The following is a 27,935-nucleotide window of genomic DNA, read 5'->3' as shown; positions in this document are numbered from 1 at the left end:
CCCTCCCATCCAGCATCCCTCCGCCCCGGGGCAAAGGCGCAGGAGGAGGGACCTGTCACCCCAGGCGCTGGGGAATCGTCCCCTGGGCTCTCTGTCCTGCTAGGCACCCCCGGGGCAGCCATGTACCCCCCGCAGTGGATCGCAGCCTGGGTGCTCCTGCTCCACCACGGTACGTCGGAGGGGCTGGGCTGGGAGATGGGGGGGCTCACATCTGGGACCCCCCGGGGTTCCGGGCTGGTCCCAGCGCAGAGGATGTAGGGATGTTTTCCAGCAGTCGGAACCACAACTTTGGGTGAAGCGAGGGGGGGGTTGCCCTTAGGGAGCCAGGGCTGTGCTGCTGCTCCAGCCCCGCCGCCCCAGGGCAGGGGGCCCAGCTGCCCAGAGGGGCTAATCCTGCTGCCTGGGGAGGTGACGGGTAAGGAGCGGCTCCCAGGGGCATCGAGAGCAGGCGCTGGAGGCCACACCGTGCCGAGGGTGACCCATTCCCCCACGGACCCGAGCCCGTTCCCTCGGCCGAGATGAAGCAACTGCCCGCCGACCGCACTGGTGATGGAGAGCTGCGGGAACGGCGGTGCCGGCGGTGGCACCGGATGCAGAGCAGCACCGGAGAATGGCCACATCCTGCCAGGGCACATCCCCGTCTGCCAGCCGGGTCCTCCCGCAGCCCCAGCGCTGGGATGCGCAGGGCTGGCTCCTGCCACCCCCTTCCCCAGCTGCTGGGCATGGTGGGCACTGGCTGCCGCTCCACCGCACCCCCGGGGCCCGGCCCCAAGCATGCCGTGGGGGCTGGCCGTGCCCGCCGCTCTTGACTTCCTGCTGAGGCGGGTGATGGCGCCGGTTTTTGCCCACTATTTCTGGGGCTAGAAACAGTGGTTTTTGCAAAAAACTCCAAAGCTGGGCTGGCTTGGTGTTTGGGACTGGGGACGAGGGTCACAGCTGCCCCTGCGCTGGCTCTGGGCTGGAGCAGGGGGCCAGCAGGACCCCGGGCTGCAGCCTGAGGCTCCAGGGTGTCCCCGCGCCCCCAGGCTGTGCCGCAGGCCGGCCGCCGCAGGCCGCCTCCGCCAGGACCGACATCCGGGACTGCTCCGCGGACCCACCGGTGAGCCCCGCTGTGCCCAGCTCACCCCGTTCCTGGGACACCCCGCGTGGGGTCACCCCCACAGCCCCACCGCGGCCGCTGGTGCCCCCCCCCAGCACACGTCCCCTTGTGCCACCAGTACCTGCCCCCTACGGCCACCAACACAACGGCGCGGCTCGCCGCTCTGCGGGACACCATGCGAGCCCGCGGCATCCATGCCTACATCGTGCCCTCCACGGATGCCCACATGGTAAGGCAGCAGCCCGCCTGCGCCCCTGGGGACCGGCTCCCTGGCCAGTGCCCGCGGCCGCCTCTCACAGCTCCGTCCCCGGCCCCAGAGCGAGTACATCGCCGAGCGGGATGCCCGGCTGGGCTGGCTGACCGGCTTCACCGGCTCTGCAGGTGAGAGCATCCTCGCCGCCCTGGGGTCCCTGCTCGGGGGGGGGGGGGGGGGGGGGCAGTGCCCGGCTGCCTGCTGAGCCCCAGCCTTGGGGACCCTCGGGGCAGGGCACAGTCCCGCTCCACACAGGAGGGCAGGCCAGGGATCCCTGGGGGTCCCCCCCCAGCTGCCTGGAGGAGGGGGGGAGGTGATGCCTGAGCCCCCACTCCTGTCGCAGGCACCGGCGTGGTGACGCAGGACAAGGCTGCCCTGTGGACCGACAGCCGCTACTGGACCCAGGCGGAGCGGCAGCTGGACTGCAACTGGGAGCTGCAGAGGACAAGTCAGTGGGGGGCACGCTGGGGCGCTGCTGCATCCCCCCGCCCCCAGGACCCCCCCCGGCCCCAGCCACGGCCTCATCTGGGGTCAGCGTGGGCCAGGACGTGGTTTGTCCCTGTGGTGCCACCCAGCTCTCTCCTGCAGCCTGGATCAAGTCCATCGGGCTGTGGATCCTGGAGGCGGTTCCCGTGGGGGGGAGCATCAGCTTGGACCCCTTCCTCTTCTCCATCGGTAGGGCTGGCCATCACACGGGGTGACCCTGCCCAACGTGAGGGCAGCTTCTGGCTGTGGATTTACCAGGTGCCCCCGACCACGGGCCGCTTCCCCCCCCGCAGACACCTGGAACAGCTACAGCCAGGCTCTGCACGGCTCTGGCAGGACCCTGCTCCCCATCGAGACCAACCTTGTGGATCAAGTGTGGGGTGACCAGAGACCCCCTCCCGCCTCCGGCGAGATCTACAGCCTCCCGACCACGTTCACAGGTACGACCGCCGTCCTCCGCAGGGCGGGTGCTCGGCCATGGCAGCCCCCAGCGCGGGGGCCGTGGAGGTCCCTGAGCTGAGCCGGCCGCTCACCCCCGCAGGGAGCAGCTGGCAGGAGAAAGTGGCTGGGATTCGGCAGCAGATGGAGCAGCACGTCCGACGCCCCACGGCCGTGCTGCTGTCAGGGCTGGAGGAGACGGCCTGTGAGTAGCCACGGTGCTGTGGTGGGTGCCGTGGCGGGTGCCATGGGGTCCGATCCCTGGGGGGTGGGAGGGCAGCCAGTGGGCACAGGCTCGGAGGTCTCCTTCCCGGCAGGGCTCTTCAATCTCCGCGGAGATGACATCCCCTACAACCCCGTCTTCTACTCCTACACCCTGCTGACCAACACCACCATAAGGTGGGCAGCACCTCCCTGCGGGCACGGGGCATGCATGGCCGGGCTCGGGGGGGCCAAAGGCAGCAGGCCACCCCCACGGCCGTGCCATCCCCATCCCGCATCCTCCCCCAGCCTGTTCGTGGACGAGACGCGGCTGGCGGCGGCGGCGCGGCAGTCCCTGCAGGCAGGCTGCCCGGGGCCGCTGTGCGTGGAGCTGCAGCAGTACGAGCAGGTGGGCGCCCACCTCCGCGGCTACACCCAGGACAACGTCACCGTCTGGCTGGGCACCGAGTACACCACCTACGGCCTCTACAGCATCGTCCCCCAGGTGGGTGCCGCAGCGTGCCGGCGCTGACACCCGTGCCGCTGAGCCCGGCTGTGAGCCACGTGGGTCCTGCCGGGCTCAGGGGCGGCCCCGTGCCACCGGCGGTGCGGGATGCGTGGCGGCCATCCCCGGGGCAGGAGGGGGAGGGTGGCCATGCCCGGCCGTGCCACCCCAGCCGGCCCTTGCAGGAGAAGCTGCTGGAGGACAGCTACTCCCCCGTCATGCTGGCCAAGGCTGTGAAAAACACCAAGGAGCAGGAGCTGCTGCGAGCCGCTCACGTAAGGGCTGTCCCCGTTCCCACAGCCCCGAGCAGAGGTGGAGGGCAGCCGGGGGAAGCGGGGTGCTGATGTCCCCCCGCCCCTGATGCCACTGGACTGCCCCCAGGTTCGGGACGCGGTGGCTGTCATCCAGTACCTGCTGTGGCTGGAGAAGATGGTCCCGCAGGGGCAGGTGGACGAGTTTTCGGGGGCACAGCACATCGACACACTCCGACAGTCAGTGCTGCCGCCGCGGTTCCCCCCCCACTCCCAGTGCAGGGCAGCCGGGGACCCCCAGCGTCTCCCTCCCTGCTGCCTTCCAGGGCCCAGGAGCACAGCCGCGGGCCCAGCTTCCAGTCCATCTCCGCCAGCGGGCTCAACGCCGCGCTGGCCCACTACAGGTACGGCGGTGCCAGGGCCGGGGGTGCCAGCGCCGGCAGCAGCGGTGGGGAGCGGGAGCTGGAGGCTGCAGCTCTGACCCCCCCTCCCCTGGCAGCCCCTCCAACGGGAGCAGCCGGAAGCTGTCTGTGGATGAGATGTACCTTTCGGACACCGGAGGGCAATATCTGTGCGTAGCCCTTAGCGTGGCCCCCCCCAGCACAGCACAGCCCCCCAGTCCCTCCCCATGCTCCCAGTGCAGGGTGGGGGCAAGACGCCCCAAAGCCGGCGCTGGGGCTGCATCGCCCCTGTTCACACACACCCCCCCTTGCAGGGACGGGACGACAGACATCACGCGGACGATGCACTGGGGCGTGCCGACCCCGCTCCAGAAGGTACCAGCCCCCCCTCCACACCAGCCGGCACCCCCTGCGGTGCCCAGCACCAAGGTCCCAGCCGGGGCTGGATGTGCCGGGGGGGGACACACACGCTCAGCCCCCCCGCCATGCCCCCCGTAGGAAGCCTACACCCGCGTGCTGATGGGCAACATCGACCTGTCCCGCCTCGTCTTCCCACCCAACACGGCAGGTGGGTGCTGAGCCCGGCGTTGGCAGCACGGCCCTGCCCGGGCTCCCCGGGCACAGGGAGGAGGAGGAGGAGGGCAGGGCCCCTCGCCAGCTCGCTGGTCCCCATCCCACCTCGTCATTCCCCAGGGAGAACGGTGGAGTCCTTTGCCCGTCGGGCGCTCTGGGACGTGGGACTCAACTATGGCCACGGGACCGGCCACGGCATCGGCAACTTCCTCTCGGTCCACGAGTGTAGGTGCTGCGGCTCCGGCACCAGTGCTGGGGACATCGGCTGAGCTGCGAGGGACAGGGACGAGGACGGGGGCTCATCTGGGGCTTCTCATGGCCCAGCTGAGCCTCTTGCTGCGGGCGGGTGGCCCCTACCTGCAGGGTGCTGCAGTCCTTGCCAGGGTGACCCCATGGTCCTTGCCAGGATTGCCCTGCGGTCCCTGCCGTGGTGGTCCTATGCTCCTAGCCTGGGTGGCCCCATGCTCCTTGCCAGGGTGGCTCCGTGGTCCTTACTGTAGTGGCCACGTGGTTCTTGCTGGTGTGACACCTCGGTCCTTGTCGGGGTGTCCCCGCAGCACACGCCGTCCCCAGGAGCTGTAACCCACCCATGTCCCCCGCAGGGCCCGTGGGCTTCCAGTCCAACAACGTGCCACTGACGGCCGGCATGTTCACCTCCATCGGTACGCTCAGTGCTCCGGCCAGCGCCCCGGGTGCTGGGGATATCCCTGAGGCGCAGAGCCCGGCCAGGCGAGGAGGCGTTCAGCTCTCGGCCCCTCTGCAGTGGGGTGGGGTGGGGTGGGGGAGTCGCTGGGGCTCGGGACTCACCGGGTGCTTTCCCCGGCCCCCAGAGCCCGGATACTACCGGGACGGCGAGTTCGGGATCCGCATCGAAGACATCGCCCTCGTGGTGGAGGCACAGACCGAGGTAGCACGACGGGGCTGGGCAAGGGGGTGGCACGGCACAGGGGGGCTGCACCAAGCAGGTGTGGGGGCACCAAACGGCACCTCTCTATGGCAGCACCAGAGCGGGGAGGAGCCCTTCCTGACCTTCGAGGTGGTGTCCCTGGTGCCCTACGACCGCAACCTCATCGACCTCAGCCTCCTGTCACCGGAGCAGGTACGGGATGCTCGAGGCAGGGAGGCAGAGCCGGGACGTGGGGCAGTGCGTGGGGCTGGGGTGCGGGGAGAGCAAAGAGGGCCGGGGATGGACTGCGGCATGAGGTTGGGGGGGTAAAGGGGGCCGGGGCAGGGGTGGATGCATGGATGGAGAGAGGCAACGGAGTCTGCAGATGGGGCCAGTGATTGGGCTGGGGGGTAGCTGCATGGGGAGGGCCAACGGGGGGATACGGGTGGGGAGGGGGGGCCAGCGGCCAGGGCAGCCCCCCCACAGCCCCCCAACGGTGCCCGGCTGCAGATCCGGTACCTGAACGCCTACTACGAGACCATCCGGGCACGCGTGGGGCCCGAGCTGCAGCGGCAGCAGCTGGAGGAGGAATACCGCTGGCTGCAGAGGAGCACCGAGCCCTTCCCGCTGGGCAGCGCCGCTGCTGCCGCCGCCGCCACCCTGGGCACGCTGGCCCTCGCCTCCCTCCTCTCCGTGCTGCTCGCAGGGCTGCAGGCCTGACCCCGCGCTGGCCAGCCCCCTTCCCGCTGCGGATCTTTCTTCTCCCTGCCGCTCACTTCCTTTTTTTTCTTTTCTATTTGCTCGTCGGTCATTAAACATGAGCAATGCCGGCGGTTGCCTGCGCAGTGCTGTGCCCTGCCACGGCAGCCCGGCGTGCTGCCAGCCTGCCCACCGCCTCGCTGGCCCCACACAGCCCCCGGCCCCACACGTGTGACCCAGCCCGTGCCGTCTGCCCTGCCCTGGGGCAGCCGAGGCAGGACCGGCGGCAAGGGGGACGACTCAGGGCAGATTTTTATTCTTGGGACAAGAGATGGAGGAACTGGAGCAAAAGGGCGCAGGGCAGCTGGCCCGACCAGGCCACCCCCTCTGCCCTGCGGGTGCCAGCGGCAGGGTGCCGATGTGCACGTCCCACCCAGGATTGCTGCCCAGCCAGGGGGACCTGCGGGTGCCAGGGACACCCCAGTCCAAGCGTCACACGGAGGGCTTGGCCATCGTGCGCTGGCGGGGAAAATCAGCGGGCACGGGAAGTGGGCACGGCGGAGGGGTTGGGGACCTTCATCCTTTGCGTGGGGGGACGCGGTGCCCACCGGCAGCAGCCCTGAGCGGTGGCAGCATCGCCGAGGGCTGGCAGGGTGCAGGCAGACATCCCCGCCCCGGGGGCCCCGGGCAGGACAGCGGCTTCGTGGAGGGTTTCCTTCCTCCTGTCCCAGCCTGCACACCCGCCAGCCACCCTGAGACGAGCCGCGCCGCTGCAAGCACCTCTCATGTGACCGCTGGCTTCCTGTGTGCTTCCCGGCCTCGGTGCCGGTGTTTCGGTACGTGCTGTGCCAGGCGCTGCCCGAACGCTGCACCCTTGCCGCCGGGCCCCAGCACCATGCTGCGCCGCAAGCCCTCCAACGCTGGCGAGAAGGAGCCGGGACACAAGAAGGTGAGTACCGGCAGCAACTGGCTGCTCTTGGCACCCATGGGTGTCCCTGTGCACCCAGCTGAGCCCGGGCTGCCCACGGGATGCTGAGCAGGGAGCACTGGTGTTGGGGGGGCTGGAGCAGCCGTGGGGCAGAGCCCCGTGGGGCCTGTGGGCAGCACTGCCAGCAGTCGGTCCCTGCCACTGCCAGCCACCGTGGCCTTGCTGGTGCGGGGTCCTGACCTTGTCCCGCACCCTGCTCCCACCCCGGCTTGCGGCCTGCTGCGATGGGCAGCCGGGATGCACGGACCCCCGGGTTCAGCGTGGGTGCAAGCCGGGGTGCCGGTGGGACCCATGGGGCTCTGCCGGTGGGACCCATGGGGCTCTGCCGGTGGGACAGCAGCTCCCCCTCCCCACGGGCTCCCTGCAGCGTGGGCGGCTGCCTGCCATTTCCTGCCAGGGAAGGGGGAGGACGGCTGCAGTGTTGTGCGGCTGCCGGGTGCACAGCTACCAGCCCGGCCTGCGCAGCAAGGTGCCTGTGGTTGCGGCAGTGCGAGGCTGCAGCTCCGTCACGTGCGTCAGCCGCTTCCTCTGGCACCACCACACTGAGTGCCCGGAGCTACCGGCAGCACCGGCTGCCAGCACCGTGGCCTCTCAAGAGCCGCCGGCACAGCAGGGTCACGGCCTGCCCCGCGCCACCACGTCGGCGGGGACCACAACCGGCCCCTCGGCCCTCCGCCGGATCCTGCACTGGCAGGCGCTTCGGCTCTCGCCAGGCCCTGGTGGGCTGGGGGACGGCGCCTGGTGCCATGGTCCTGCCCACGGCGGGCAGCCATCCCGGCAGAGCCACACGCCACGGCGGCTCCTCCGCGCTGGGAAGCTCCCAGGGGAAATCTGGGTGAAGCCCCCCTCCCAGTGCCGGGGGTGGCCCAGGGAGCCTGGCAGGCCCCAGCGGGCATCCCCTGCCCTTGCCCGGCCGCAGCCGCCGCTCTCACTTCCCTCTCGCTGCCAGGCTCCCCGGGGGGGCAGCTCCAGGCCCCCGCTGCCAGGCTTTCCGCAGCTGCTCTGGCACCCCCGGCTCCTCCAGCCCCGGGGCAGCGGCCGATGCCGCAGCTTTCCCAGCTGGGACGGGGTGGGGGGTGGGCACGGTCTGCAGAGCTGTTTCATCTGAGGGGTGCAGGGGGGGACCCGAGGGGTTCCGGTCACCTGGGTCTGGTGCGTTCAGGGGTGCTGGGGCCAGAGCGGGGCAAACCGCCGGCATCTCCTCCGCACGGATGCACCAGCTGAGCTGCTCCTGCTAAGGAAAGCCAGAGCGGGGATGGAGCCGGGGCCCCCTCATCCGAGCCAGCCCTCTATAAGAAAATGGCAAAAACAAATAATAAAGGATGCTCAGCTGAGTCGATAAAAAGGAGAAGGAGGAGGGGGAGGCGCAGAGCCGTGTCTGAGCGGGGCCAGGCCGTGCAGGGGCCCAGGGCCCAGGGCAGGCAGAACGACTTGAGAAAGGAAATTGCTGTGTTTGCGGTCGAGGCAAGACCAAGCGCTGCGGTACGCGCTGCGAGCGCACCGGCGGCTGGGAGCTGAGCTCACCCAGCTCCAGCACGGGAACCGACTCCCACGGCAGCGCTGGTGCCGGGCACCCAGGGGGGAGGGAGACCCGGGACCCGTGCAGGGACCCCGGCTGTCCAGCAACGAGGGTGCTCCCGGCCCGGGGAACCCCTTCCCAGGTGGGACAGGCAGCCGAGGACACGCAGAGGAGGGAAGGAGAGCCAGGGAGGCAGGCAGGGGGGCACAGGGAAGACTGGAAGAGGCGGGGACGGAGGGCTGCACCAGGACTGAGATCCAAACTGCGTCGGTGGCTTTGGCACAAAGCCGGGACTGAGCTTGCTGGCGATGCCGGCAGGGAAGGTGCTCTCTGGGCTGCGGGACGATGCTCCCAGGCAGAAAAACGTGGGCAACTTCTGGGCCCGGAGCTGAACGTGAGGGCAGCGGCACAGGCACGGCATGCTGGAGGGGAGGGTGGGAGCTGGGGCGGGGGGGGTGCAGGCAGAACCCTCACACCTTTCCATCTCCCCCAGCTCTCCCTCCAGCGCTCCAGCAGCTTCAAGGACTTTGCCAAGTCCAAAGTCAGCTCCCCTGTGCCGAGCGAGAAGGAGTTCAACCTGGAGGAGAACGTGAGTGCCCGGCCCCCCGTGGGCAGCACCCTCGCCACGTCCCGCTCCCCCAGGACCACCCTCCGGCAGGCACAGCCCTCTTCAGAGCCTGCTTCCCCAAAGCCCTGGTCCTACTGGTGGCCCACGTGCCGTGGGGCAGCCCCAGGGGTTCCAGCAGCGGCAGGATTTGGGGTCTCGCTCCCCAAGGAGCCTTGCAGCCCTGTGTGACCCAGCTGAGGTTTCCCATGGGGGGGCGGCGGGGCTCTGCCTTCACCCTCCATCCCTTTGCCAGATCCCCGAGGATGAGTCCAGCAGCGCCAGCCCTGATGATGCTGCACGGAGCAGCGGGATGAAGCTGGGCAAGAAGTGGCGGGCCGTCATCTCCCGCACCATGAACCGCAAGATGGGCAGGATGGCCGTGAAAGCCCTGGCCGAGGGGAAGGTGAGTGGGGGGCCCTGGCAGGCGGGGGGCAGCTGCCCCTCCCTCGGCCTGACCCTGGTCCCCCCAGCAGGGAGACGTGGAAGAGGAAGGGTCCCTGTGCTCCCTGTCCCCAGCCAGCACCACGGAGGAGCTGAGCCACGAAAAGATGTCCCTGTCTTACCTGGAGATGGAGGAAGATGGGCACCCATCCCTCAGCCGCCAGCTGTCCAGCGGTGAGCCTGGCCCCGGCAGGATGCCAGCCCCTCGCCCCGCAGCCGGCCACGTCCTGACCTTCCTCCCCTCCACAGGCAGTGAAGTCTCCAGCCCTGGGGGCAGCAACCAGGACAGCCTGCGGCTGGAGGAGAGCGGTCCAGCCTACACCGGCCCCTTCTGTGGCCGAGCCCGTGTCCACACCGACTTCACGCCCAGCCCTTACGACAAGGACTCGCTGAAGCTGCGGGTGAGCCACATGACGGCCCGCCTGGGGCTGGGGACAAGGGCAGGACTGGGGTGCGGGCCCTGGGGAGGGATGGGGGGGTTGGCTGGGGCCCCCCCTGAGGCTCCCCAGCCACCCCTGAGCCTGCCTCCACCCGTCTCCCTCGGCCCAGAAAGGGGACATCATCGGCATCATCGAGAAGCCGCCCGTGGGCACCTGGACCGGGCTGCTCAACAACAGGGTGGGCTCCTTCAAGTTCATCTATGTGGACATGATCCCCGAGGAGACAGCCCCTGCCCGCAAGAGCCGGGGCCCCGGCAAGAGCAAGCGGCTCAAGCCCAAGACCCTCCACGAGCTGCTGGAGCGTATCAACCTGCAGGTAAGGGACAGGGGCCCATGGGGGAACAGCAGCACCCAGCGAGAGCCCAGGGTGCCAGCAGCAGGACCACCCTCCCCTCTGCTGCCCACCAGCCCTTCACTACCCCCAGCTCCACGCGTCCCTCCACCGAGCACCCCCAGGGGTGCAGAGGGGACGTGTGGGGCTCGTCTGGGTGATGCTTGGGTGAGCGCCTGCTGCAGACCTCAAGGTGGGAGCCACGTGGCTAGCACCCAGGGCCAGGCGGGGAGAACCCCCTGCCGCACTGCCCGCTGCCCTCCCGCCCCAGGAGCACACCTCCACCCTGCTGCTGAACGGCTACCAGACCCTGGAGGACTTCAAGGAGCTACGGGAGACCCACCTCAACGAGCTGAACATCACGGACCCCCAGCACCGCGCCAAGCTGCTCACGGCTGCCGAGCTCCTCCTGGATTATGACAGTAAGAGCCAGGGGGAGGCAAGGAGACACCCCACGCTGCCGGTGACCCTGCGCCGGGCAGCCCCAGCCTCGCTGCCCACTAACGCCACATCCCATCTCTCCCAGCAGCGAGCGAGCCAGAGGAAGGCGACAACTCCGACACCCAGCCTTCGCCCTCAGACCCCAAGGGGGACATTCCCCGGGACTCGGGCTGCTTCGAGGGATCCGAGACCCTAGACAGCAGCCGGGACGAGGCTGAGCTGGGGAGTCCCGAGGGGCAACTGCAGGCTCTCTCCCTGGCAGAGTCCTCCTGAGCCGGCCCTGCCGGCCGGCACTGCCCCGCCAACAGATGCGGCCCACAGCCGCTTCCCACCCCGGCCTGGGAGCGGGTCCGGACTGGAGGGGACGGCTGCTCGCAGGGGAAGCAGGTGGGCCCCAGCACAGGCCCCCTGCACTGCAGGCGGGCGCCGCGTGGCTGCAGGCAGCTCAGCCCTCGGTCCCCCGAGGCTGCCCCGTTCACTGCCCCCAGGACACTTTGCACCGCGATGCCTCGCACCACTGCCCCGACGCGGGTGCTCCGGCCAGCCTGCGGCATTGCGCTCCCCGCCGAGACGCCGCGGGCCTGGATTGCCTCTCCTGGGTTTGCCCCACTTCATCCACAGCTTTAAGAGCTCCTCCCGGAGCCCTGGCCGGCTGGGCCGGGCACGCAGGAGCCTGCAAGGACGGGGGGGGGGGGGCTGTGGCAGGCAGGGACAGAGCAAACCTGGCGCTGAGCAGCCGGGTGCGAGAGCACAGAGCTCCCACCAAGCCCAGCTGCTCGGCTGCAGGGAGGACACCCGCGCTGCCTTCCTCCTGCATCTTCCTCGCACAGCCAGGGCAGGCAGGGAAAGGTTTGGTGGAAAGTTTGGGGGGGGGGGGGGGGGAGAGGTTCAGCCAAGCTGAGAGCAGCCCAGCAAGGGCACTGTGAGCCCCCCCTCAGCCCAAGGGGACCCCCAAAGAGCTGCCTGCAGCTTGCCACCAAGCCTGGTCCAGGGGCTACGAGAGGCAGCTGGAGAGACCACCCGCAGGCAGATGGGCTTGGTGGGGTGAGGCTGAGCCGGCAGGACAGCCCCTTCCCCACCACCAGACCCCCCAAAGCACCGGCCACCCCACACACCCCCCAGGAAGAGGCAGGGGAGCTGCAGCCCAGCCGGGCCCGCAGAGCCCCCCTGTGCGAGCAGGGGCCAGCGGGGGAAGGCGTCCCTGCGGGACGTGGGGCAGCCTGGAACCAAGGGGCTGGTCCCTGCCTGGGGGTGCCCACCCCAGCCCCAGCTCCTGCGCTGCAGCATTGGCCTTTGGGCACCCACTTTGCTCCTTTGTGCTCAATCCCAATAAAAGCGTGCAAGTCCATTTTGCTCTGGCCTGATTCCTATCTGCCAGGCAGGCTGGGCAGTGCTAGGGAAGGGCGCAGCGCCTGCCGCTAACCGAAAGCTTCCCAGGACGGTCCCCGGTTGCCCCTGCCGGGACTTGTAGCAGACCCCCCCCTTCACCCGCCGTGGGGGGACAGCCAGACACAAGGCAACGCCAGTGAGACACCCTGGAGGTGCAAGACATAGAGGGTGGAAAGCCACGGGGAAGGGGAAAGAGGCAGCTGGCTTGGGGAGGCACAGACAGAGGCAGAGGCTACAGCTCAGCCATTTTTCAAACGAATTAAGGTTCCTTCATTGTTTTAAAATTAAAAAAAGAAGAAAAAAATAAGGAAACCCCAACCCTCACCCTACCCCCACTTCCTTCACGGAGAACCTGAACAGAGCAGACAGGAACCACAGGTGCAGGCAGCATCCGTGACGGCCCCAGCAGGCAGCACTCAACACACCACGTTAGAAAATAGATTAGTAAAACAAAAAAATACACTTTTTCACAACGAGTTTGAGATTTGGTCAGTAGCGTGTTGGTGGGCTCCCGCCGCCAGCGGGGTGTGCGTGGGGCTGGTCGCAGGACCCCCTGCCCCGGGGGCACGGGTCAGGTCTGGCTGCAGGGCAGCAGCGAGCCAGGCAGCTCTGGTCCTGCCGGCGGTGGGGGACCGGGGCTCCTTCCCCGGTAAGCACCGGCAGGGAGCAGCTGGCTCCGAACCTGCTGCCGAACCCAGGGCGGCAGCTCTGCCCTCTCCCCCAGGAGAGGAGGCCCTGGCATGACTGGAGAGGGGGCAGCGCCGGTCGCCACATCAATACCACTTCACCCGCTGCCAGGCACGGCCCAGGTCTACGCTGCGAGGGGCCGGGGAAGAGGAGCCAGGCGGGAGGCACGCAGCAGGCTCTGGAGGGACAAGGGTCCTCGCGTCGCTCCGCTCCATGCCACTGTGGAAAGCGGGATGGCATGAGGCCAGGGAAGGAGCAGCAGCAATGCCACGCTGCCAGGCGGGAGCATCACGCAGAAACAAGCAGGACTGCCCTGGCAGGACATCCTCCACCCGTCCCCCTCACCGCACGGAGGCACAGAAGCCCCCGGCACTCGCGGTACGGGATGGAGAGCTGCCAGGGCACAAGGCGGCCCGCCCTCCACCGCTGGCCTTCGTGGGGACCCCACAGGCACAAGGCTCTTCCCGGCACAGGCAGCGTCGCAGCGCAAGAGGAGCCCTGCGGCCACACAGAGGTGTCCTGCTGCTGCCCGGCCCTGGCTTCTCCTCCGTCCTCCGCCAAGGAGGCGCAGATGGCCAGCACTGCACAGCCAGTCCCAGGACAGCCGGCAAAGCCCAGGGAAGAGTCAAGGCTCTGAAAGCCAGCCGAGGATGGCAGAGAAATGCAGGGCAAGGCAGGGGGGACACGGGGGACATGACACGACACAGAATCGGGGCTGAGGTTCTGCAGAGCAGCGGCCAAGCTGTGTGCCACAGCCCGGCGGGCAAGGGGAGGGCAGGCCTGTGCTCGGCGCAGACACCCGGGACCGAGCGCAGCCCCGGCACTCACCAGAGAGCCAGAGGCACAGACAGACCCTCCCTGCAGCTTGATACACCCCTTGCACAACCGCTCTGCGGCCAGCGTGGGGCAGAAACAAGCGGCAGGACAACAGGCCGCCCCCCTCCTTCCCTCGAGCCCCCAGTTAGGTGTGAGTCCCGGGAAGGAGGGCCCCACCACGACTGCTCTCACGCCAGCCAAGTCACATGAAAAGAAGGAGCACGAGAAGGAAGCTACTTTAAAAATCGTTGCCTGCAGAACACCTTCCCGGTTGTTTTGGCCCTTTTGGCACCAAAATGTCTCCTGACAACCCCTGCCACGTTAACCAATAAAACAATGCCACAGATTAGAGGAAGGAGGGAGGAGGGGAGAGAGGACGCTACTGCCATAAATTGCTTTCCCCTTCCCATCAGGATTCCTCAGCGGTAGGGAGCAGGCCGACCCTAACGTCGCTTCTGCGCTGCTTGACCACAAGTCGTCTCGTCAGAGAGTCGGGGCCAGACGGAGGGACAGCCCCGGCCACCCAGCCGGTATTTAGCATCCAGGACAACCTGCAGAGCAAGAGGTCCTGCCTCGGCCTGCAGGCAGACTGGCCTCGGCGGTGGCGAGTGCCCCTCGGTGACCGAGGCGGGTCACTCACGCTCGTTATCCTTTGACACCACGAAGGCCAGCGCCAGCCCGCACTGCCTGCGCATCGAGGTGAATAATGACTAAAGCAAAATGGCCATGAGGAATCGTTTGCCTGCCATCCAGCCCATCTCCTCCTCTCCTCAATCACTTCCAGCTTTGATTAGACAAAACAAGAAAGTTCTCCCTTTCAAGCAGAGGCTAGTGCTCTGCTTGCCCAGCGTCCTGGGATGGGACCGGGAGCTCCCCAGACGTTAGCTGCTTCTCCTCTGGCATCTCGGCGTTGCTCAGGGATGGCACAGGGACCTGGAGACAGAAGACAGCAGTGACTTGCACGAATACCCCCCAATACAGAGCATCTGTTGGAGCACACAGACACATGGCCCTGCCTCCAGCTTCTCCAGGCAGAGGTCTCAGCTGTGCTTGGGGAAAACGAGAAACCAGGGGCCACCAAACAGGCAAAGCAGCAGCTTCATGAAGATCTGGAGGACTGGACTGCTCCAGCAGAAGAGGTCTTGACTGTTTCTGCCAGAGAAACAGGCAGCTCATACCCAAGCAGAAGTAGGCCCAGCCATTTCCCACCAAGTTCACAGAATAATCGAAGTGGAAAGGGCACTTGGGAAACCTCCTGTCCAACCATATCCTCAAAGCAGGGCTAATTTCAAAGACAGAGCAGGCTGCTGGGGCCATGTCCAGTGGGGCAACAGCCTCCAAGGATGGAGATCCCGCATGTGTGAGGGCCCCACCAGGGACTCAGTGCCAAAACAAGACACCTGCAATCTCTCACCCCTCCATGGCCATAGGTGCCAGCTCCTAGGTGCTCTCACGGCAGGACTGACATCTCCAAAAGAGCAGCCAGCTGTGATTTCCTTTGTGGTTTACTTAGGAGTCAGAGGAGCCCAGCACCCTCCCAGCCAGCTCCAGGGAGACGCTGGTTTCCAGGGCCAGAGCACAACAGGCTTTTCATTGGCAGCCTCTCAGCGAGGCCGCAAGCATTGCTTTGTTCCTGCTAGGTCACACTATCAGCTTTCTCTCTGCTGGCCCAAAGCACCAGCAACTCCAAGCGGGCGCAACCATTCCCCCTTCCCAGAGGGAACCACTCACAGCAGTCAGGTGAGGAAGGCTGCCATCCTTCTGCTGAGCGCTGCTCTCCTCTGCCTGCCCGCCAGGGCCCTGAGCAGCGGTGGGCTCTTGAGCACTGGGTCCCCGTGGGCACGACTCCTCCTGAGCTGTGCTCTCCTCTTGCTGCAAGATGCCCCGTCTGTCCAAGACACTGCAAGAACAGAATCACAGCATCAGAGACCCACGCCTCCCCCAAAGCTGACTTCTTTTCCTGGCAGGAAAAGTTCCGGAGGAAGACAAATGTCAGGAGAAGGGGTTCCTCTCCAAAACAGGCTGTGCAGAGCCCAAACCTAGTTTACACAAGACCTGCTTCCCCAGAGCATCCAGCTGTGTCCCAATGGCCTCCAGAAGCCCTCAACACACACACAGTGCCAGCAGAAGAGCAGCCACATCTTGTACCCAAGTAAGGAGAGCTCCTCAGGGTCCCACCTGGGCTCTGGGGGCAAAAACGGCCGGGCTGCCCCTCGAGAGCTTACCTGGGGGGCAGAGGCCCACAGAGCACCTCACAGCAGTTCTTCACTACATTGCCATGGCTGTAGGGATTCTGCACACGGTTCTTCCCAGTCCAGGACCCCTTGATCTGCAAGTCAGAGCACAAGCTCAGGTCTTCTCCACCGACACCTGCCCCCAGCCCACGGAGCCCTGCCTCAGCCTGCAGGACCTGTCGGCGAGGTGGACGCAGCCGTGACACACCGAGGAACCGATGAAAAATGGAAATATGGCTCAGAGGAACAGAAAGACTCTACTTACGTCTTCGTTGGTGGTCTGATTCAGTGCCACCAGGAAGGTGTGGAACCCAGTCAACCCCACCACCGACCACAGGGTGAAGAAACAGATGAGCACCTCCAGTACAGTGAGAAAAGTTAAGGACCAGGAACAGCCTGGGAACAGTCCCCCCCACACACACTGTGTCAGTATGCCCCGGCACACTACCCTAACTTCTCCTGTTCTTCTAGACATGGTTTTCTGTTTTACCCTCCTCCCAAAAGCCACAAAATTGCTCCTTGCCTTGTAATCATGGGGGAAAATGCCACAAAAGACTCCTTAGAGAAGCCTGGGCACCAAGACCCTGGTCCCTCCATAATGCAGCTCACACTAACCCCCAACTTCGGAGCAGCCAAGCCCTCTGCACCGTGGAAGGATATGTCCCTGGGGTTTCCTTCAATGTGTTCAGAAACCCAATCTTCAGAGATTCTGAAACATACAAAGAGGGAGATATTTTTTCCTCTGGAACATCACACCGAGTCCAGTTGCCTTTCCCACTCCATCACTTGTGGGTTTGCGGCACCACCTGTATCCTCCCCTCACCCTTAGCCAGCCCAGCTATCCACCTCTCCGCAGCCAGACTCACTCAGTGCTACGTAGACTATGTTGAAGGTGAAGATGTAGATGGTGAGGAGTGAGAGCGAGAGGATGAAGAGGTAGAAATAGCGGTAGTTCCTCTTCCCCACGCAGTTGCCCACCCAGGGACAGTGATGGTCGAAGCGCTCTGTGAAAGCGAAGATGGAGATCAGTGCTGCTCTAGCACGGTCCTGCCTGCCTCCAGGCACTCACTCCTGTGCCCCAACTCAAAAGTTTCCAAGGCTGATGAGGACTCCCCAGGCCATCAAGTCCAACACAGGGCCCCGTATCACGGCCCCCTTCCAGAAGCGGAGGCCGGATAAGAGAGTGCAAAACTGTTTTACTAATGAGTCGTTCTGCACATTAAGGTAGACTTTAAGAGCTTGGCCCCATGCACATCTTCTCTCCCAGAGACCTGAGGTGTAACAGCACTCACTAAAGCAGCACACAGGTTAGATGAAGGCCTGAAGGTTCAGAAGTTCTTATCTAACCCATATGCCTCTTTACTCTGACTAGAATAATTAGAAGAGAGTTCGAGGAACTGCATAAACACTCAAAGGGCTGGGAACCTGCAGAGGAAGAGAGGGATCCAAAAGAGTGGGACTTCTTCCTTGAGAAGGGATGCTGAACACACCCAATTATGACACGCAAAAGGGCTAAGACAGCGTCTGCTATGCAGCAAGGTGAATGAAAAACGGGCACTCAACGTAACAGCAGAATCTCCATGCTCATGCAAGGAGCTGCTTTCACGCAAGACACAGCTCTCCACTGGAACCCTCTAGCCCAGCAAGGCCAGCAATTCAGTGAAACTCAAAAACAGACTGCACATTTACATGGACAAGTTAGACTTATGTTAGACTAGTTACTGCCAAAGAAGTTCTGGCAAAGACGAACCATCTGGCTTCAGGTTCTGAGCAAATCTCAAGTTCCCTGAGCTTAAGATGAGGCAGACTGTCCCGTCTGTTCACACACCACCATTCTGGACTCACCCTGCAGGTGCAGTGTGAGACCCGATACAGAGCGAGACCAGTGCAGATCTTCACCCGTCCTCTTCCAAAGGCGCTCACCTAACACCCAGGTGCAGGAGCAGGCGCGACCTCTTCTACTCACCCACACAGTTGTCGCAGATGCTGCAGTGAGAGGCACGGGGCGGACGGAAGATCTTACACGTGTAGCAATACTTCAGCTTCACTATCTGGTTGTTGATCTGGAAGTTTTTAATCCGTGGGGGCGGGCGTTGACCCTGTGGCACAGTCCCGTTGGTGGCCTCTGAGAGAAAAAACCAAGCAGAGCTCAGACCTGCTGCTACAACAGGACAGGCCCTGGAATCACAACTTGCCTCCCTGCTTTTCCTACCAGTGGGATCAGAGCCTGCTGGGTCTAGAGCCAGCGACTGCAGCTCTGCTCGCATGGTCCAGAGCCAACCTGGCAGCTCGGAGGCAGGAAAAGGGATGCCAGAGCTTTCATGGGCATATTGAGAGGGGCTGGGGTGGGGGGGTGTCACTCTAAGATCCGCATCCACCAAACCTCCTCCCTGCCTGAAGGGTCAAGGAGCCCACACCAAGCTTTCTGCATGACTTCCCAAAAGCAAACTGCGTTTGTATGTACACAGCTACAGGACAGAAAACAGCATGTGAAAAGGTTCCCAGAGAGGGAAGCAGGTACGTCACGCCATCTTTGTGAGACTCAGGCAAGCAGAATTAGCCAGCAGGTGGTAAAATGCCCCATTTGGGGCAATCCTCACTTTTGGAGGGCCAGCCAGGAAGAAGGGCTCCGCAGAGAACGTAGCCTACAGACACACCAGAAATACACAGGTTTTTCCAGCGTCATCAGCTCAGCTGGCTCCGCACTCACCAATCTCCATCTCGATGAAGGCTGCCTCGTCAGGCAGGGCTCTCGGGATCACCCCCGGATCACTGAAGCTCGTCCGCAGGAGCGTAGCCATGGCGAATAGGAAGAGAACTGCTGCAAACACGGGGATGGCTGGGGACAGCTGGACTGCCAGGTACCGACACCTGCAGAGAAACGTCGGGAGGAAGTGATGAATCAGACCACCGCAAGGTCTGCCTGAGCCAGGGCCCAGAAGCCTGGCAAGGCATGAGAGTCCAGACTTTTCTGAACACTGTTCAGCACTTCCTTCTGATCCCACCACCACAGGGAAACACCCCTGGGGCAGCTCTAACAACCAGCCACGATCAAAGTACCACCATGTTTCTAACCAGCCAGGCACAGCATACTTTCCAGCATTCTGTTTTATTTCCAGATCTCATTTTGCTCAGAGTCACGGGCAACCCAACCAGCCAGCTAGAGGGTTCTTGCCTAGAGGACACCCACTGCCACCAGCTGCCCAGGGATGGACCGTACCCGAGGAGAAGCACCCAAGGGCCAGTCTGAGCACCCACCACTGCAGGGAGCCGAAGGCACGGGAGCGCATCAGAGTGGTGGGAGACTCTGGCTGTCCCCTAAAGCGGCAGCTGCTTCCAGTACCACAGAAATTACTTTGCAGGGATGAATCCTGTGCTTCTCAGGAACAGATTCACACAGAAGTGCAACATTCAAGTGCAACAAGACTTTTCTGAGGTAAAAGACTCGAGAACTCCAAATCAAGTAACAAGGCTCCTGCCCCAAGACAACCCCAGCTTGAGAGAGGAAACACAGCTTAAGGTTTGTTTGCTTTATAAATACAGAAAGGTCCAGCAGGGAACTTAGGCTGCTAATCCCGCTGATTGAGGCAGTGCAAAAGGAGCAAGGAGATTAATCTCACTGTGGCCCGTGTCACTTCTGGACAACGGCAAACGTGTTTGCATGGGCGTTGCAGCATAGGCCATGAAAAAGTCATGGTTTACAGGCCTACTGGGCTGAAAAAAACCCCTTATTTTTACCCCAGTTCCTTCAGAAAACCGTATTTATGTCAGGGTGAAGTTCCTATGGAGGTTTGCTATGGTTTAAGGGAAACCCCACCCAGATCCCAACACCTGTGCAAAACATCACCTCTCCTTGCACGCCTTGCTTCCCCGGTTCCGCGCAAGGCCGGGTACCCAGGCCTTGGTAAGCCGTGACTCCTCAGCAGCAGATCCAACCCCTGCTCTCCACAGCTGCTCTCCAAGAAAGCATAAGGCTACTGTGGTGAAAGGCACGGGATTATCCTCCCCAGCGGATCTGTCATCCCAAGCAAGGCGATTTCTACGACATCCATAGCATTCACTATTTAATTCTGGATAGCCTTCCCACCCGTAGCTTCTCCGAGCACAATAAAGTTTCTAGCTCCAGCTGGTTCCTTTGCAGCACAGAATTGTGCAAGCCCCCCATTTGCTGCAGGAAGGCTTACCAGGCTTTAATTTCCCATTGCTTGAGTCCAGCAACGGCAAATCGCTGTCCCCTGCATGCAGCGAGGTACAGAAGGGGCTGTACGCTGGAGCTACGGTATGCTTTGGCCACAGCCGCAACACAAAGCGTCCACAGTGATGCACAGGGCCTGTTCCCTAAACCAACGTCGTTAATTTTAGACACTACGAACTTCACAGTTACTCGAAAAACATAACCCTGAGAGTCATCCACGTGCAGAGTCCTGCCTGCACTTGAAGTGAAGGCTGAGTGGCTAGAGAGCTGAGCTTACCCTCTTTAGGCAGCCTAAGATAACTTTGCTTTCCCTTTGCAAGGGCAAAGTCTAGAAAGAGAGCTGCAAGTCCGTCAGCAATTAAACAGAAACCTTGGATCCCATTTTAGGAAGGAATATGAGTTTATTCTTCTAAAAGCTGGACACAGCTTGCCTCACAGGGCTGCTGGTTGACCCTTATCCAGCTGACATGACAGCTTTTACAACTCTTGTAACATGAAAATATTACAGGCTTAAAATACGGATTCATGACCTGTGTTCAAAGCTGAGCCGAAACTGTGCCAGAGCTTCCAGCCTCAGCTATTCGCTAACACCTTATAAGTTTCTTCAGCATACTGTCAGCAACGAGATTTATTACCTGCAAGCACATGATCCGTGCCGGGCGTACTCTCCCAGGCGCAGACCTGAAAGCTTTACACAGCGGCACTCAAGAATAAACGGGATCAGTCCCTGCAGCAACCCATGCAGTCCCCGCTCAATCTGTGTCCGAGCACGAGCCGGGGATGTGACTCACTCCCTGCTGACCATTTCCTATGCATCTTTGTAAGGAAACCTCCCCTATGGGGATGCAGCAAGTCCTGCTGTCCCTGAGGCACAGCAAGAGCGGCCTCAAGATTGATGTTACCACATCGCAGAGCCTGGTGTGGGAACGGGAAGAAGCCTGCAATTTTAGGAGATGAAAGAGATGAGCGCACGACTGTTCTCCCCACTGTGGCAAGGGAAGCAGCGCCATCCAGCCAGTATCCAGCTCTTCCATCCAGCTCCGGCACGGCACAGGCACAGGGCAGGTTGGAAACTCATACAAAGAAGTATTAACGATAGCTCCTTTGGCCACCATTCACCGAAGCGCGTGAGATGCCTGCTCAGCGAAGCCATTGTCCTGTTGCCATCGTCCCTCCAGCACGAAGCAAACATCCAGGCACTGCGCTGGACGCTCAGACGTGCCCTGGCACAGCAGGAGCCGAGCAGGGGCTCAGCAGGGCCCTCCCGCTTCGCGAGGCAGTGGGGCTGGCAGCACTGCTGCGTCCCCTCGGCACGAACACGGTCTGGAGGCAAGGTCAGAGATGTGTGAGCAAAACAAACCCCCACGGCACCAAAACTGCATCCCGAGACCCAACATGGAGTCCATGGCATGCCTCCCATCCCTGACGGAGCCTTGCTTTTTGGAAGACATCTTTCAGGGAACATGCCCAGTGCGTCTGCTGCGGCAGAGAAAGCCAAGTGCCATCCAGAGCACCTGAGCAACAGGTAAGGCCTCCACGTGAGGTTCTGACTTGGTACTCACTAGCACTGGGGAATCTTCAGACTACGCCTCGTCTGCAGCACGATTACGCTCAGCAATCCATTTACACTGCTAAGTAACAGACATTTTAAAGATCTTTTGTTTGGGAAAGCTGAGAGTCAACAGAGACATACTGTTGGCATGTACGGATATTGCTCCTCCTCCACCCCCAGTGCAATATCTGTGTTCTTGAGCGTTTTGTCATCTAATAGTAGACAATAACAGCACTATCAAAACTCATCATCATGAGGGGGGGATCTGGGGGTGAGAAAGGCTTAAACAAAGAGATCATCAGAATGGGGAGCGACAAGAAGCAGCAGATGGGAGGTGCCACGAGTTTACAGTGCAAGGACTGCTTGACTGATTATTTTGTGACCTCTTTGGAAGCTGTTGTAACCAGCACGTTAAGCAAAGCTATGGAGGAAGGGGAAAACAAACACGCCAGCCCCGATGGAAGTGGACTTCAGTCATGGCTGTCAGGCAGCACATCTCACAGCCAGGTCCCTCCAGGGCTGTTGTATAGTTCATTTACATCTCACTTGCAAATCACCCATTTAACTTTCCTAAAGTAACGCATACCCACACCATGTACTTGTCCCGAACACTAGTGAGGCAAAGTAGTATCTTTACCAAACGTTTAACCCTCACCAGAGCACTTGGTCATCTGCATCTCCCAGACCCGGGACAATTTCCAGAAGCTGATGTACTTGCGGTAAGCGTGGAAACGGTTGCTCTGAAAACCTGGGTAACCGCTGCACTGCAACGCAGTTCAGGGCCCTTTCCCAGCAGCACTCCAGCAGAACTGGAGCTGCCTACAGAAACTCTCCCCGTCTGTCAACAGCGACACCGAAAATGCTTGTTAGAGACCCACTTCAAGTGCAGTTCCACTGCGAGCACATGCCAACGTGCTTCCAACCCAAGCGATGCAGCAACTGACTTCAGGCAGCAGACGTGTTACGCCGACGTTATTGCTCTTTTCCCAGCTGGACTCAAACCTCCGCACAGGCAAGGGAGCACCCGAGAGCCATGTGGGGAACGGTGGTGCTACAGAGGATGTGCACACTGCAGGGAGAGCAAAGTCGTCTCCTGAAAAGGAGCCTGCATACAAGAAAGAAGGCATGCAATTCAAAAACCCAGGAACAGCCACTTCATGCAGAAACATGCCTTCAAGAGCAAACCGAGCTGAACTCTGGATACCAACAAGTCTACCTTTATCGAGAGAAACTACAACTACTAAAAAAGCACCGATCAACTTGTGTGTAAGTTTCAACAGTGCTGGACATAGACCTAACCAGAGGTAAAAGCCATCTCAGAAGCACGTCTTTATCAGTGCAAAGTCTTGGATCTCTGGGGTTTGGAAAATAAAAAAATAAAAAAATTAAGTCACACGAAGGGTTGGCGTAGGTTCTTTCAACTCATCAGAAAACAAAGAAATTTTAATCTCTACATAGCTGAGAAAGTAGAAAAAAAAATAAAGTGATAAACATGCTTAGTTATTGGAAAATCAAACAGCAGCCCCTCTCCGCACTCAGGAGCCTGGCATCGCAGGTGCTATCTTGCCTGTAACATTTACAAACGTCAAACGTTCGTGCTGAAAAGCCGACGACAAAAGAAATCCAGTTCCCTTGCAGCTGCTTTGGAGAGCCGAACGGAGAACTCTCGCTTCAGGAGGGCCATTACAGACACACTGGCAAACTGCAGCGAGGAAACTCCCAGCAGCCAGAGAAGGACGCTACATCCCATCCTCTTAACTCCCAAATGGATTTCACTAAGTGCTTTACCTGGGCTTCTCCTTGTGCTCGAATACCACAAGCATAGTTAGACAACTAAGCGCCCTCTCACGAAGGCTGCCATGCCCACTAAGTGTCAGAAATAACCCAGGAGGACATTAAGCGGCATTTTATGAGACATGTTATGGTCATAGAGTAGACACAGTTAAATATAGGTCTCGGACCCTGCAGGGACCAGCCTCGGCCCCTGAGCAGTAGGAACTGCTTTCTGCCGAGGCGGTGGTGAGAGCGGTGCCCTTGGGCGGAGGACTCCGGTCGCTGCAGAGCACTTCCCCGGGAGCCAGTACAGCTCCACGGCCCTCTGCTTTATCTGGGAGGGAGGAGCCAGATCTCCAGGTACAGCGCTGATCGCTCAGTCGGCCCTCTGGGTCCTGTTTGCTCCCGGATGAAGAGACTTACTTGATTCCAGACCACAGCTCTGCAGTCTAGGGGATAAAAACATGAAAACTCCTGTGCTTGGGGCTGGGGTGGCTTCAGACCGTTTAATTGCAGACACAGCCGACGAGCTGATGGCATTGGAGCTACTTGGAAGAAAAAAAAAATACCACCACTAGCAGCCCAAACAGAGAGGCTGTCATTTCATGGCTGGGGAGGACTCTTCGAGCGAGGAACGCGGCAGCTTATCTCATGACGCGCGATGCCAGTCACCACCGGCTCTCCAGCAACGGCGTTTGTAATCAGAGCCAAGCCAGAGCAGCCTGGAGGGTGAGGATCAAACCCGCACTGGCTCGGATCGAGTAGCGAGACATTTTCTGGCTTCAGGCATTCCCAAGCCTTGTTTAGACAAGGTGTGACTGCGCAAGTGATTCAGCTGAATGAAATAAGCATTCACAACACAGGCACCCCTGCAGTGAGCGTACAAGAATTAAAAAGACTCCTCCACCCACCGTGGTCTGCTTCTCTCCAAAACCAGATCCTAACAACCCAAATTGTTCCTCTGTAGCACAAACTTTAAGGGGGAAAACATGAATTTCCACGCAAATGCCAAAGAATCTGCCAAAAGCTGAAACAAATGGATGACACAGCGAAAAGATCAGGGCTGAGACCCTTATGCAAAAGCACCCTAATGCACGCAGAAGCCACACAGGGGTAAGCAGAGCTCTCAAGCCGCCAAGCTGCTCATCTTCTCAGGTTGGTGAAAGAGACACCTCGCGGAGTGTTTCTGGTTGGGAAGGCAATCCCTGTCCCAAAGTCAAAAATCCTCAATCAATTTCAAAACAAACAGAAACATTAAGGTGGTGTGCTCTGACAGGATCAAATGGATATTTTGGATTTTCCCAAACTTTTCCTCTTCTCCCCAGTCAAAACCACTCAGCCGATTTAACCAAAATTCAGAGACAATTCAGCTCCCAGGCAAAACATCCCCTTCCCAGCGGCCCATGCAGAGACCACCTTCCAGCTCTACGCAGAAGGCACGTCCTGGATGTCTCGGTGCGAGCAAGGACGCAAACAACCCCTCTGCAGGCCTCTGCCTCCCAGAGCACGGGAAGGGGCTTCTCCAGGAATTTCCGGTCACCCTCTGCACCCACGGCCAAACTAACCATCACGGCACCGCTCTGCCAACACGGCCTAGGGCAGCAAAGGCAGCTGCGAGGCTCTGCAACCACGGCGGGCAGCTGCGAGGGCAAACGTGGCAGAGTGGCATGTGGCTTCACTCTTCTGCTGAGGACAGGCTCCGCAGGGAGCGAGAGCAATTATCCCTCGCAATAAGTGTTTCTGGAGCAGTAATAAGTGTTTCTGGAGCAGTAACACTTATTAATTCTTCCTGCAAGGCAGGAAGTCTTAACCCCATTTTTCACATGGGGAAAAAAAAAAAAAACCAAACAACAGAACAAACAATGGTGTCATTTCATTCCTTTGAATTCAGACTGGGGCAGGGATAATTTGGGCTTTCCACGCTCGGGAACCCCAACACCTCGCGTTACAGTTGTACGGCACCTGCCTCCACAGCTACACGACGACTAAGCAGAAAAACCAGTCTCATACCTGACCAAAACCTGACGTTAGCCACTTCATCGCTGCTGTTGGGATGTGGCAAGCCTCGGCAGACTGTTCCGGAAAGCCCTTTCCAAGGCTGCCAGCGATATCCGCTAACAAGAGGAGCTACGGAGAGCAATGCAGGGCCAGGGGAAGTTGAGACAAGTTCCCTGGTCTGGGGAAGGCGTCTAGGGGCCAGCATCTGGGCCGAACACTTTATATATAAGGAGGGATAGCCAGCGCTTAACCAGCGAGCAGTTTCTTCTGCTTGTTTTCCTGGCTTAAAGAGCTTTTGTCTTACTCAACACTGTTTAAGACCTTCGCCTCCAGAAGAACAACATAAACATGCTAATGGAGACAGAGGAAGCAAAGTTTCACAGTTGTTGAGCTGATCCAAGCTCATCCTCAAACCAGGCAGAAGGGGCAGTCCAGCCCCCTCCCCACAACATCAGTGCTTAGGCAAACACAGGGTCTTTTTCCCTTGTTTGTTTTTTCTTGCAGGATTAGTCTAAGGCCAGATCAATTCCCCAACACACTCACGCGGGAAAGCTGTAGGGAAGGGGCAGGTCCTGCTCTTTTGGCAGTATCCAGGACTCTGGCTGCAGGTCCTTAGGCTGCGGAGCTGATCTAAAAGGGCAGCCGGATCGTCTCCAAACATCAGGAAGGGCTTCAGCTCGCGGGAGGGTCTGCTGTAGTGCAGCACTCCGCAACGCCTAGTTAGCAGGCAGCTGCAGGGCAAGCGGGATCAGTGCTAAACCCTGGTGCCACCAAGCTCACTCCTTTTTTTGTCACTTCTCGGCCAGGTCACCTCCCTAAGCGGGCTGAGCGGGCGGCCGTACGCACACCCAGCAGGCAGGGATGCAGGCTCGGCCCCGCCGCCTGGCCGCGGCTGCTGCGGCAGCAGTGCCCTTGCACCCCGGCTGTCCCTGGACAAGGAGCAGGCGCCCCAGAGCCCCATCCCCTCTAGCTGTGCTCAGAACGAGGGACTGCAAGTCCCAAACGCAGGGAAGCACAACCGGTAGGGACGAAGAGCCAGCGTCAGGCTGCAGGCAGAGCCGGGGGAAAGCTCCGGCGGGGCCCATCCTCCCCCAAAAGCTCCAGGATCAGTCTGCTCAGGGTGAAGAGGCAGACCTCGCCAGAGAGAGCCGCACCGCGCCGGGCTCCTGTTCCACCAGCTCCCCTCCTTCTACGAGGCCACCGGGCAGACGAGAGCCCTGACCGAGCCCCGTCCCTGGGCCGCGGGGTGACCCGGCCGCCGCGGGGAACTCACTCAAAGGCGAAGAAGAGGGCGCAGGTGCCAAGGATGAGGAAGAGCGTCAGGTAGAAGATGCCCTTCTGCCGGGCCATCATGATGCGGCCGTCGCAGCAGAAGGTGTTCCTGCCCGGCAGCTTCTCCCATTTCCGAACCACCTTCTTCCTCGCCACCATCACCGACATGGCGGGGCCGTCACTGGGGCGGCGGCGGCCGCCACACGTCCAGGCGCTGCTCCTCCACCGCCCGCGCCCCCGGCATCATCGGGGGCCCCGCTGGGCTCGGCTGGGGGCTGTGGGGAGAGGGAGAACGCCTCAGTACCGGGGCGGCGGCTCGGGCCGGCGGGGGCACGGCGGGGCTCAGCGCCGGGGGGGGGGGGCGGCGGCCGTCGCCATGGAAACCCCCGCGCCCCGGGAGGGGTGTCGCCATGGAAACCCACCGGGGAGGGGGGGGGGGCGGCCAGGGCGGCGGCCAGGGAAAACCCCGGCCCTGAGGGGAGCGCCCGGCGAGAGGGGGGCGGCGGGGCGGCTCCGCACAGGCCCCACCGGGAGGGGACGGGACTGGGCAGGGCAGCCCCCGCCCCGCGGCCGCGCCGGGACCCGAGCCCGGGAGGGGAGAGGAAGGGAAGGGAAGAAAGAAGGCAGGGCAAGGCCAGGGAAGGGGCCCACGCCGCCGCCGCTCACCCTGTGCCGGTGCGGGCAGCGCCGGGCGGGCCGGGCCGGGCCGGGCGGGCCGCTCGTTCCCTCAGCGCCGCGGGAGGGGCCGCCACGCCCCGCGCCTTCGCGAGGGCGGGGCAGCGCCAGCCATTGGCTCCTCCGCGCCCACCGCCCCGCCCCGTCGCTCCCCGCCTTCCCATTGGGCGCGAGCGACGTCACTCCGCGGCGGCTCTCTCCGCCCCGGTGCGGACAAGGGGAGGCGGGGCGAGGGGCGGGGCCGCCCCGGGGCTCGGCACGTGGCCGGGGGCGGGGCGGGGGAGCAGCCCCGGTGCGGCGGGGCTCGGCCGGGGGGGGGGGGGGGCGCTCCGGGGCAGCCAGTGGGACTCGGGGGCGAAGCCGTCCCGGTTTGGCCCGGCCCCGCCCCGCCCCAGGGGCTCCTGCCAGGCCTTCGCGGTGCAACCCCCGCCCGAGCTCCCTCCGCTCCCGGCACCCGCCGGGGGCCCGGCCGTCGCCATCCCCTCCTCCCCCTTTTTCTCGCAACGGGCGCCCACAACGCCCCTTCCCCTCGGCCGGGCCGCCCAGCCCGACGGGGAGCGCCCGGTGCCGGCGTTGGAGCTCAGGACAGCCTGGATGCTCCGGGCTGCCCCCCCCCCCCCCGCCGCTAACCCTCACGGCCGCGTTTCGGGGTCGCACACCCGTTTTCGCGTGCTTTGCACGCCCGGACCCTGGGTTTCGGTGCAGGGACTGCCCGGCCCAGGCGGTGCCGCCCGTGGGGGCGCGGCTGCCGGCGAAGGCAGGGCCCGGCGCTCCGTTCGGGAGGG

At 62.4% G+C, this 27,935-nt stretch overlaps 4 protein-coding genes across 8 annotated transcripts in view; 2 read left to right on the top strand and 2 right to left on the bottom strand.

Annotated features, from left to right (window-relative positions):
• Positions 1 to 27,935, bottom strand: part of TSC22D3 (TSC22 domain family member 3) — a 430,696-nt gene that overhangs the window by 325,355 nt on the left and 77,406 nt on the right. The window lies entirely within an intron of this gene.
• Positions 45 to 5,924, top strand: XPNPEP2 (X-prolyl aminopeptidase 2). The gene is made up of 21 exons (XM_075763804.1): positions 45 to 169; positions 1,026 to 1,099; positions 1,218 to 1,328; positions 1,417 to 1,480; positions 1,696 to 1,800; positions 1,941 to 2,027; positions 2,132 to 2,278; positions 2,380 to 2,481; positions 2,594 to 2,675; positions 2,787 to 2,982; positions 3,168 to 3,257; positions 3,364 to 3,473; positions 3,560 to 3,637; positions 3,733 to 3,804; positions 3,949 to 4,009; positions 4,133 to 4,202; positions 4,328 to 4,432; positions 4,810 to 4,869; positions 5,038 to 5,114; positions 5,208 to 5,306; positions 5,604 to 5,924. The coding sequence occupies exons 1-21, from the start codon at positions 121 to 123 to the stop codon at positions 5,811 to 5,813; spliced, it is 2,049 nt and encodes a 682-aa protein (XP_075619919.1). The 5' UTR covers positions 45 to 120; the 3' UTR covers positions 5,814 to 5,924.
• SASH3 (SAM and SH3 domain containing 3) lies at positions 6,387 to 11,907 on the top strand. 3 transcript variants are annotated; one of them, XM_075763802.1, is made up of 8 exons: positions 6,387 to 6,741; positions 8,793 to 8,888; positions 9,160 to 9,309; positions 9,377 to 9,521; positions 9,597 to 9,748; positions 9,897 to 10,103; positions 10,390 to 10,540; positions 10,645 to 11,907. In XM_075763802.1, the coding sequence occupies exons 1-8, from the start codon at positions 6,688 to 6,690 to the stop codon at positions 10,830 to 10,832; spliced, it is 1,143 nt and encodes a 380-aa protein (XP_075619917.1). In that variant the 5' UTR covers positions 6,387 to 6,687; the 3' UTR covers positions 10,833 to 11,907. The 3 variants fall into 3 exon arrangements, with proteins under 3 accessions (XP_075619917.1, XP_075619915.1, XP_075619916.1); XM_075763800.1 differs by having other exon boundaries at positions 6,549 to 6,741; positions 10,648 to 11,907; XM_075763801.1 differs by having other exon boundaries at positions 6,553 to 6,741; positions 9,380 to 9,521; positions 10,645 to 10,979.
• ZDHHC9 (zDHHC palmitoyltransferase 9) lies at positions 12,169 to 27,862 on the bottom strand. Of its 3 annotated transcripts, none has more exons than XM_075763799.1 (10): positions 27,142 to 27,237; positions 26,477 to 26,750; positions 18,396 to 18,556; positions 17,652 to 17,810; positions 16,552 to 16,689; positions 16,346 to 16,394; positions 15,951 to 16,053; positions 15,677 to 15,780; positions 15,183 to 15,351; positions 12,169 to 14,384 (listed from the first exon to the last, which is right to left on the bottom strand). In XM_075763799.1, exons 2-10 carry the CDS (start codon positions 26,641 to 26,643, stop codon positions 14,280 to 14,282), a joined length of 1,155 nt encoding a protein of 384 aa, XP_075619914.1. In that variant the 5' UTR covers positions 26,644 to 26,750; positions 27,142 to 27,237; the 3' UTR covers positions 12,169 to 14,279. The 3 variants fall into 3 exon arrangements, with proteins under 3 accessions (XP_075619914.1, XP_075619913.1, XP_075619912.1); XM_075763798.1 differs by lacking the exon at positions 27,142 to 27,237 and adding an exon at positions 27,839 to 27,862 and having other exon boundaries at positions 14,173 to 14,384; positions 15,951 to 16,048; positions 16,341 to 16,394; XM_075763797.1 differs by having other exon boundaries at positions 14,173 to 14,384; positions 15,951 to 16,048; positions 16,341 to 16,394.

This window comes from Balearica regulorum, chromosome 11 (genome assembly GCF_011004875.1).
Source record: "Balearica regulorum gibbericeps isolate bBalReg1 chromosome 11, bBalReg1.pri, whole genome shotgun sequence".
Lineage (NCBI taxonomy): Eukaryota > Metazoa > Chordata > Aves > Gruiformes > Gruidae > Balearica > Balearica regulorum.
The sequence above is the reverse complement of the archived record's forward strand: the minus strand, read 5'-3'. Positions and strand labels throughout refer to the sequence as shown.

Excerpts from the sequence above, each read along its gene's own strand:
- XPNPEP2 (XM_075763804.1), top strand. The coding sequence starts at position 121 with ATGTACCCCCCGCAGTGGATCGCAGCCTGGGTGCTCCTGCTCCACCAC. Across the intron at positions 1,100-1,217 it reads ACTGCTCCGCGGACCCACCG|TACCTGCCCCCTACGGCCAC; the intron begins GTGAGCCCCGCT and ends TTGTGCCACCAG. Across the intron at positions 5,115-5,207 it reads TGGTGGAGGCACAGACCGAG|CACCAGAGCGGGGAGGAGCC; the intron begins GTAGCACGACGG and ends TCTCTATGGCAG.
- SASH3 (XM_075763802.1), top strand. The coding sequence starts at position 6,688 with ATGCTGCGCCGCAAGCCCTCCAACGCTGGCGAGAAGGAGCCGGGACAC. Across the intron at positions 6,742-8,792 it reads AGGAGCCGGGACACAAGAAG|CTCTCCCTCCAGCGCTCCAG; the intron begins GTGAGTACCGGC and ends CATCTCCCCCAG. Across the intron at positions 9,310-9,376 it reads AAGCCCTGGCCGAGGGGAAG|CAGGGAGACGTGGAAGAGGA; the intron begins GTGAGTGGGGGG and ends TGGTCCCCCCAG.
- ZDHHC9 (XM_075763798.1), bottom strand. The coding sequence starts at position 26,643 with ATGTCGGTGATGGTGGCGAGGAAGAAGGTGGTTCGGAAATGGGAGAAG. Across the intron at positions 17,811-18,395 it reads CTTCATCGAGATGGAGATTG|AGGCCACCAACGGGACTGTG; the intron begins GTGAGTGCGGAG and ends TTTTTCTCTCAG. Across the intron at positions 16,395-16,551 it reads CATAGTCTACGTAGCACTGA|AATCTCTGAAGATTGGGTTT; the intron begins GTGAGTCTGGCT and ends TGTATGTTTCAG.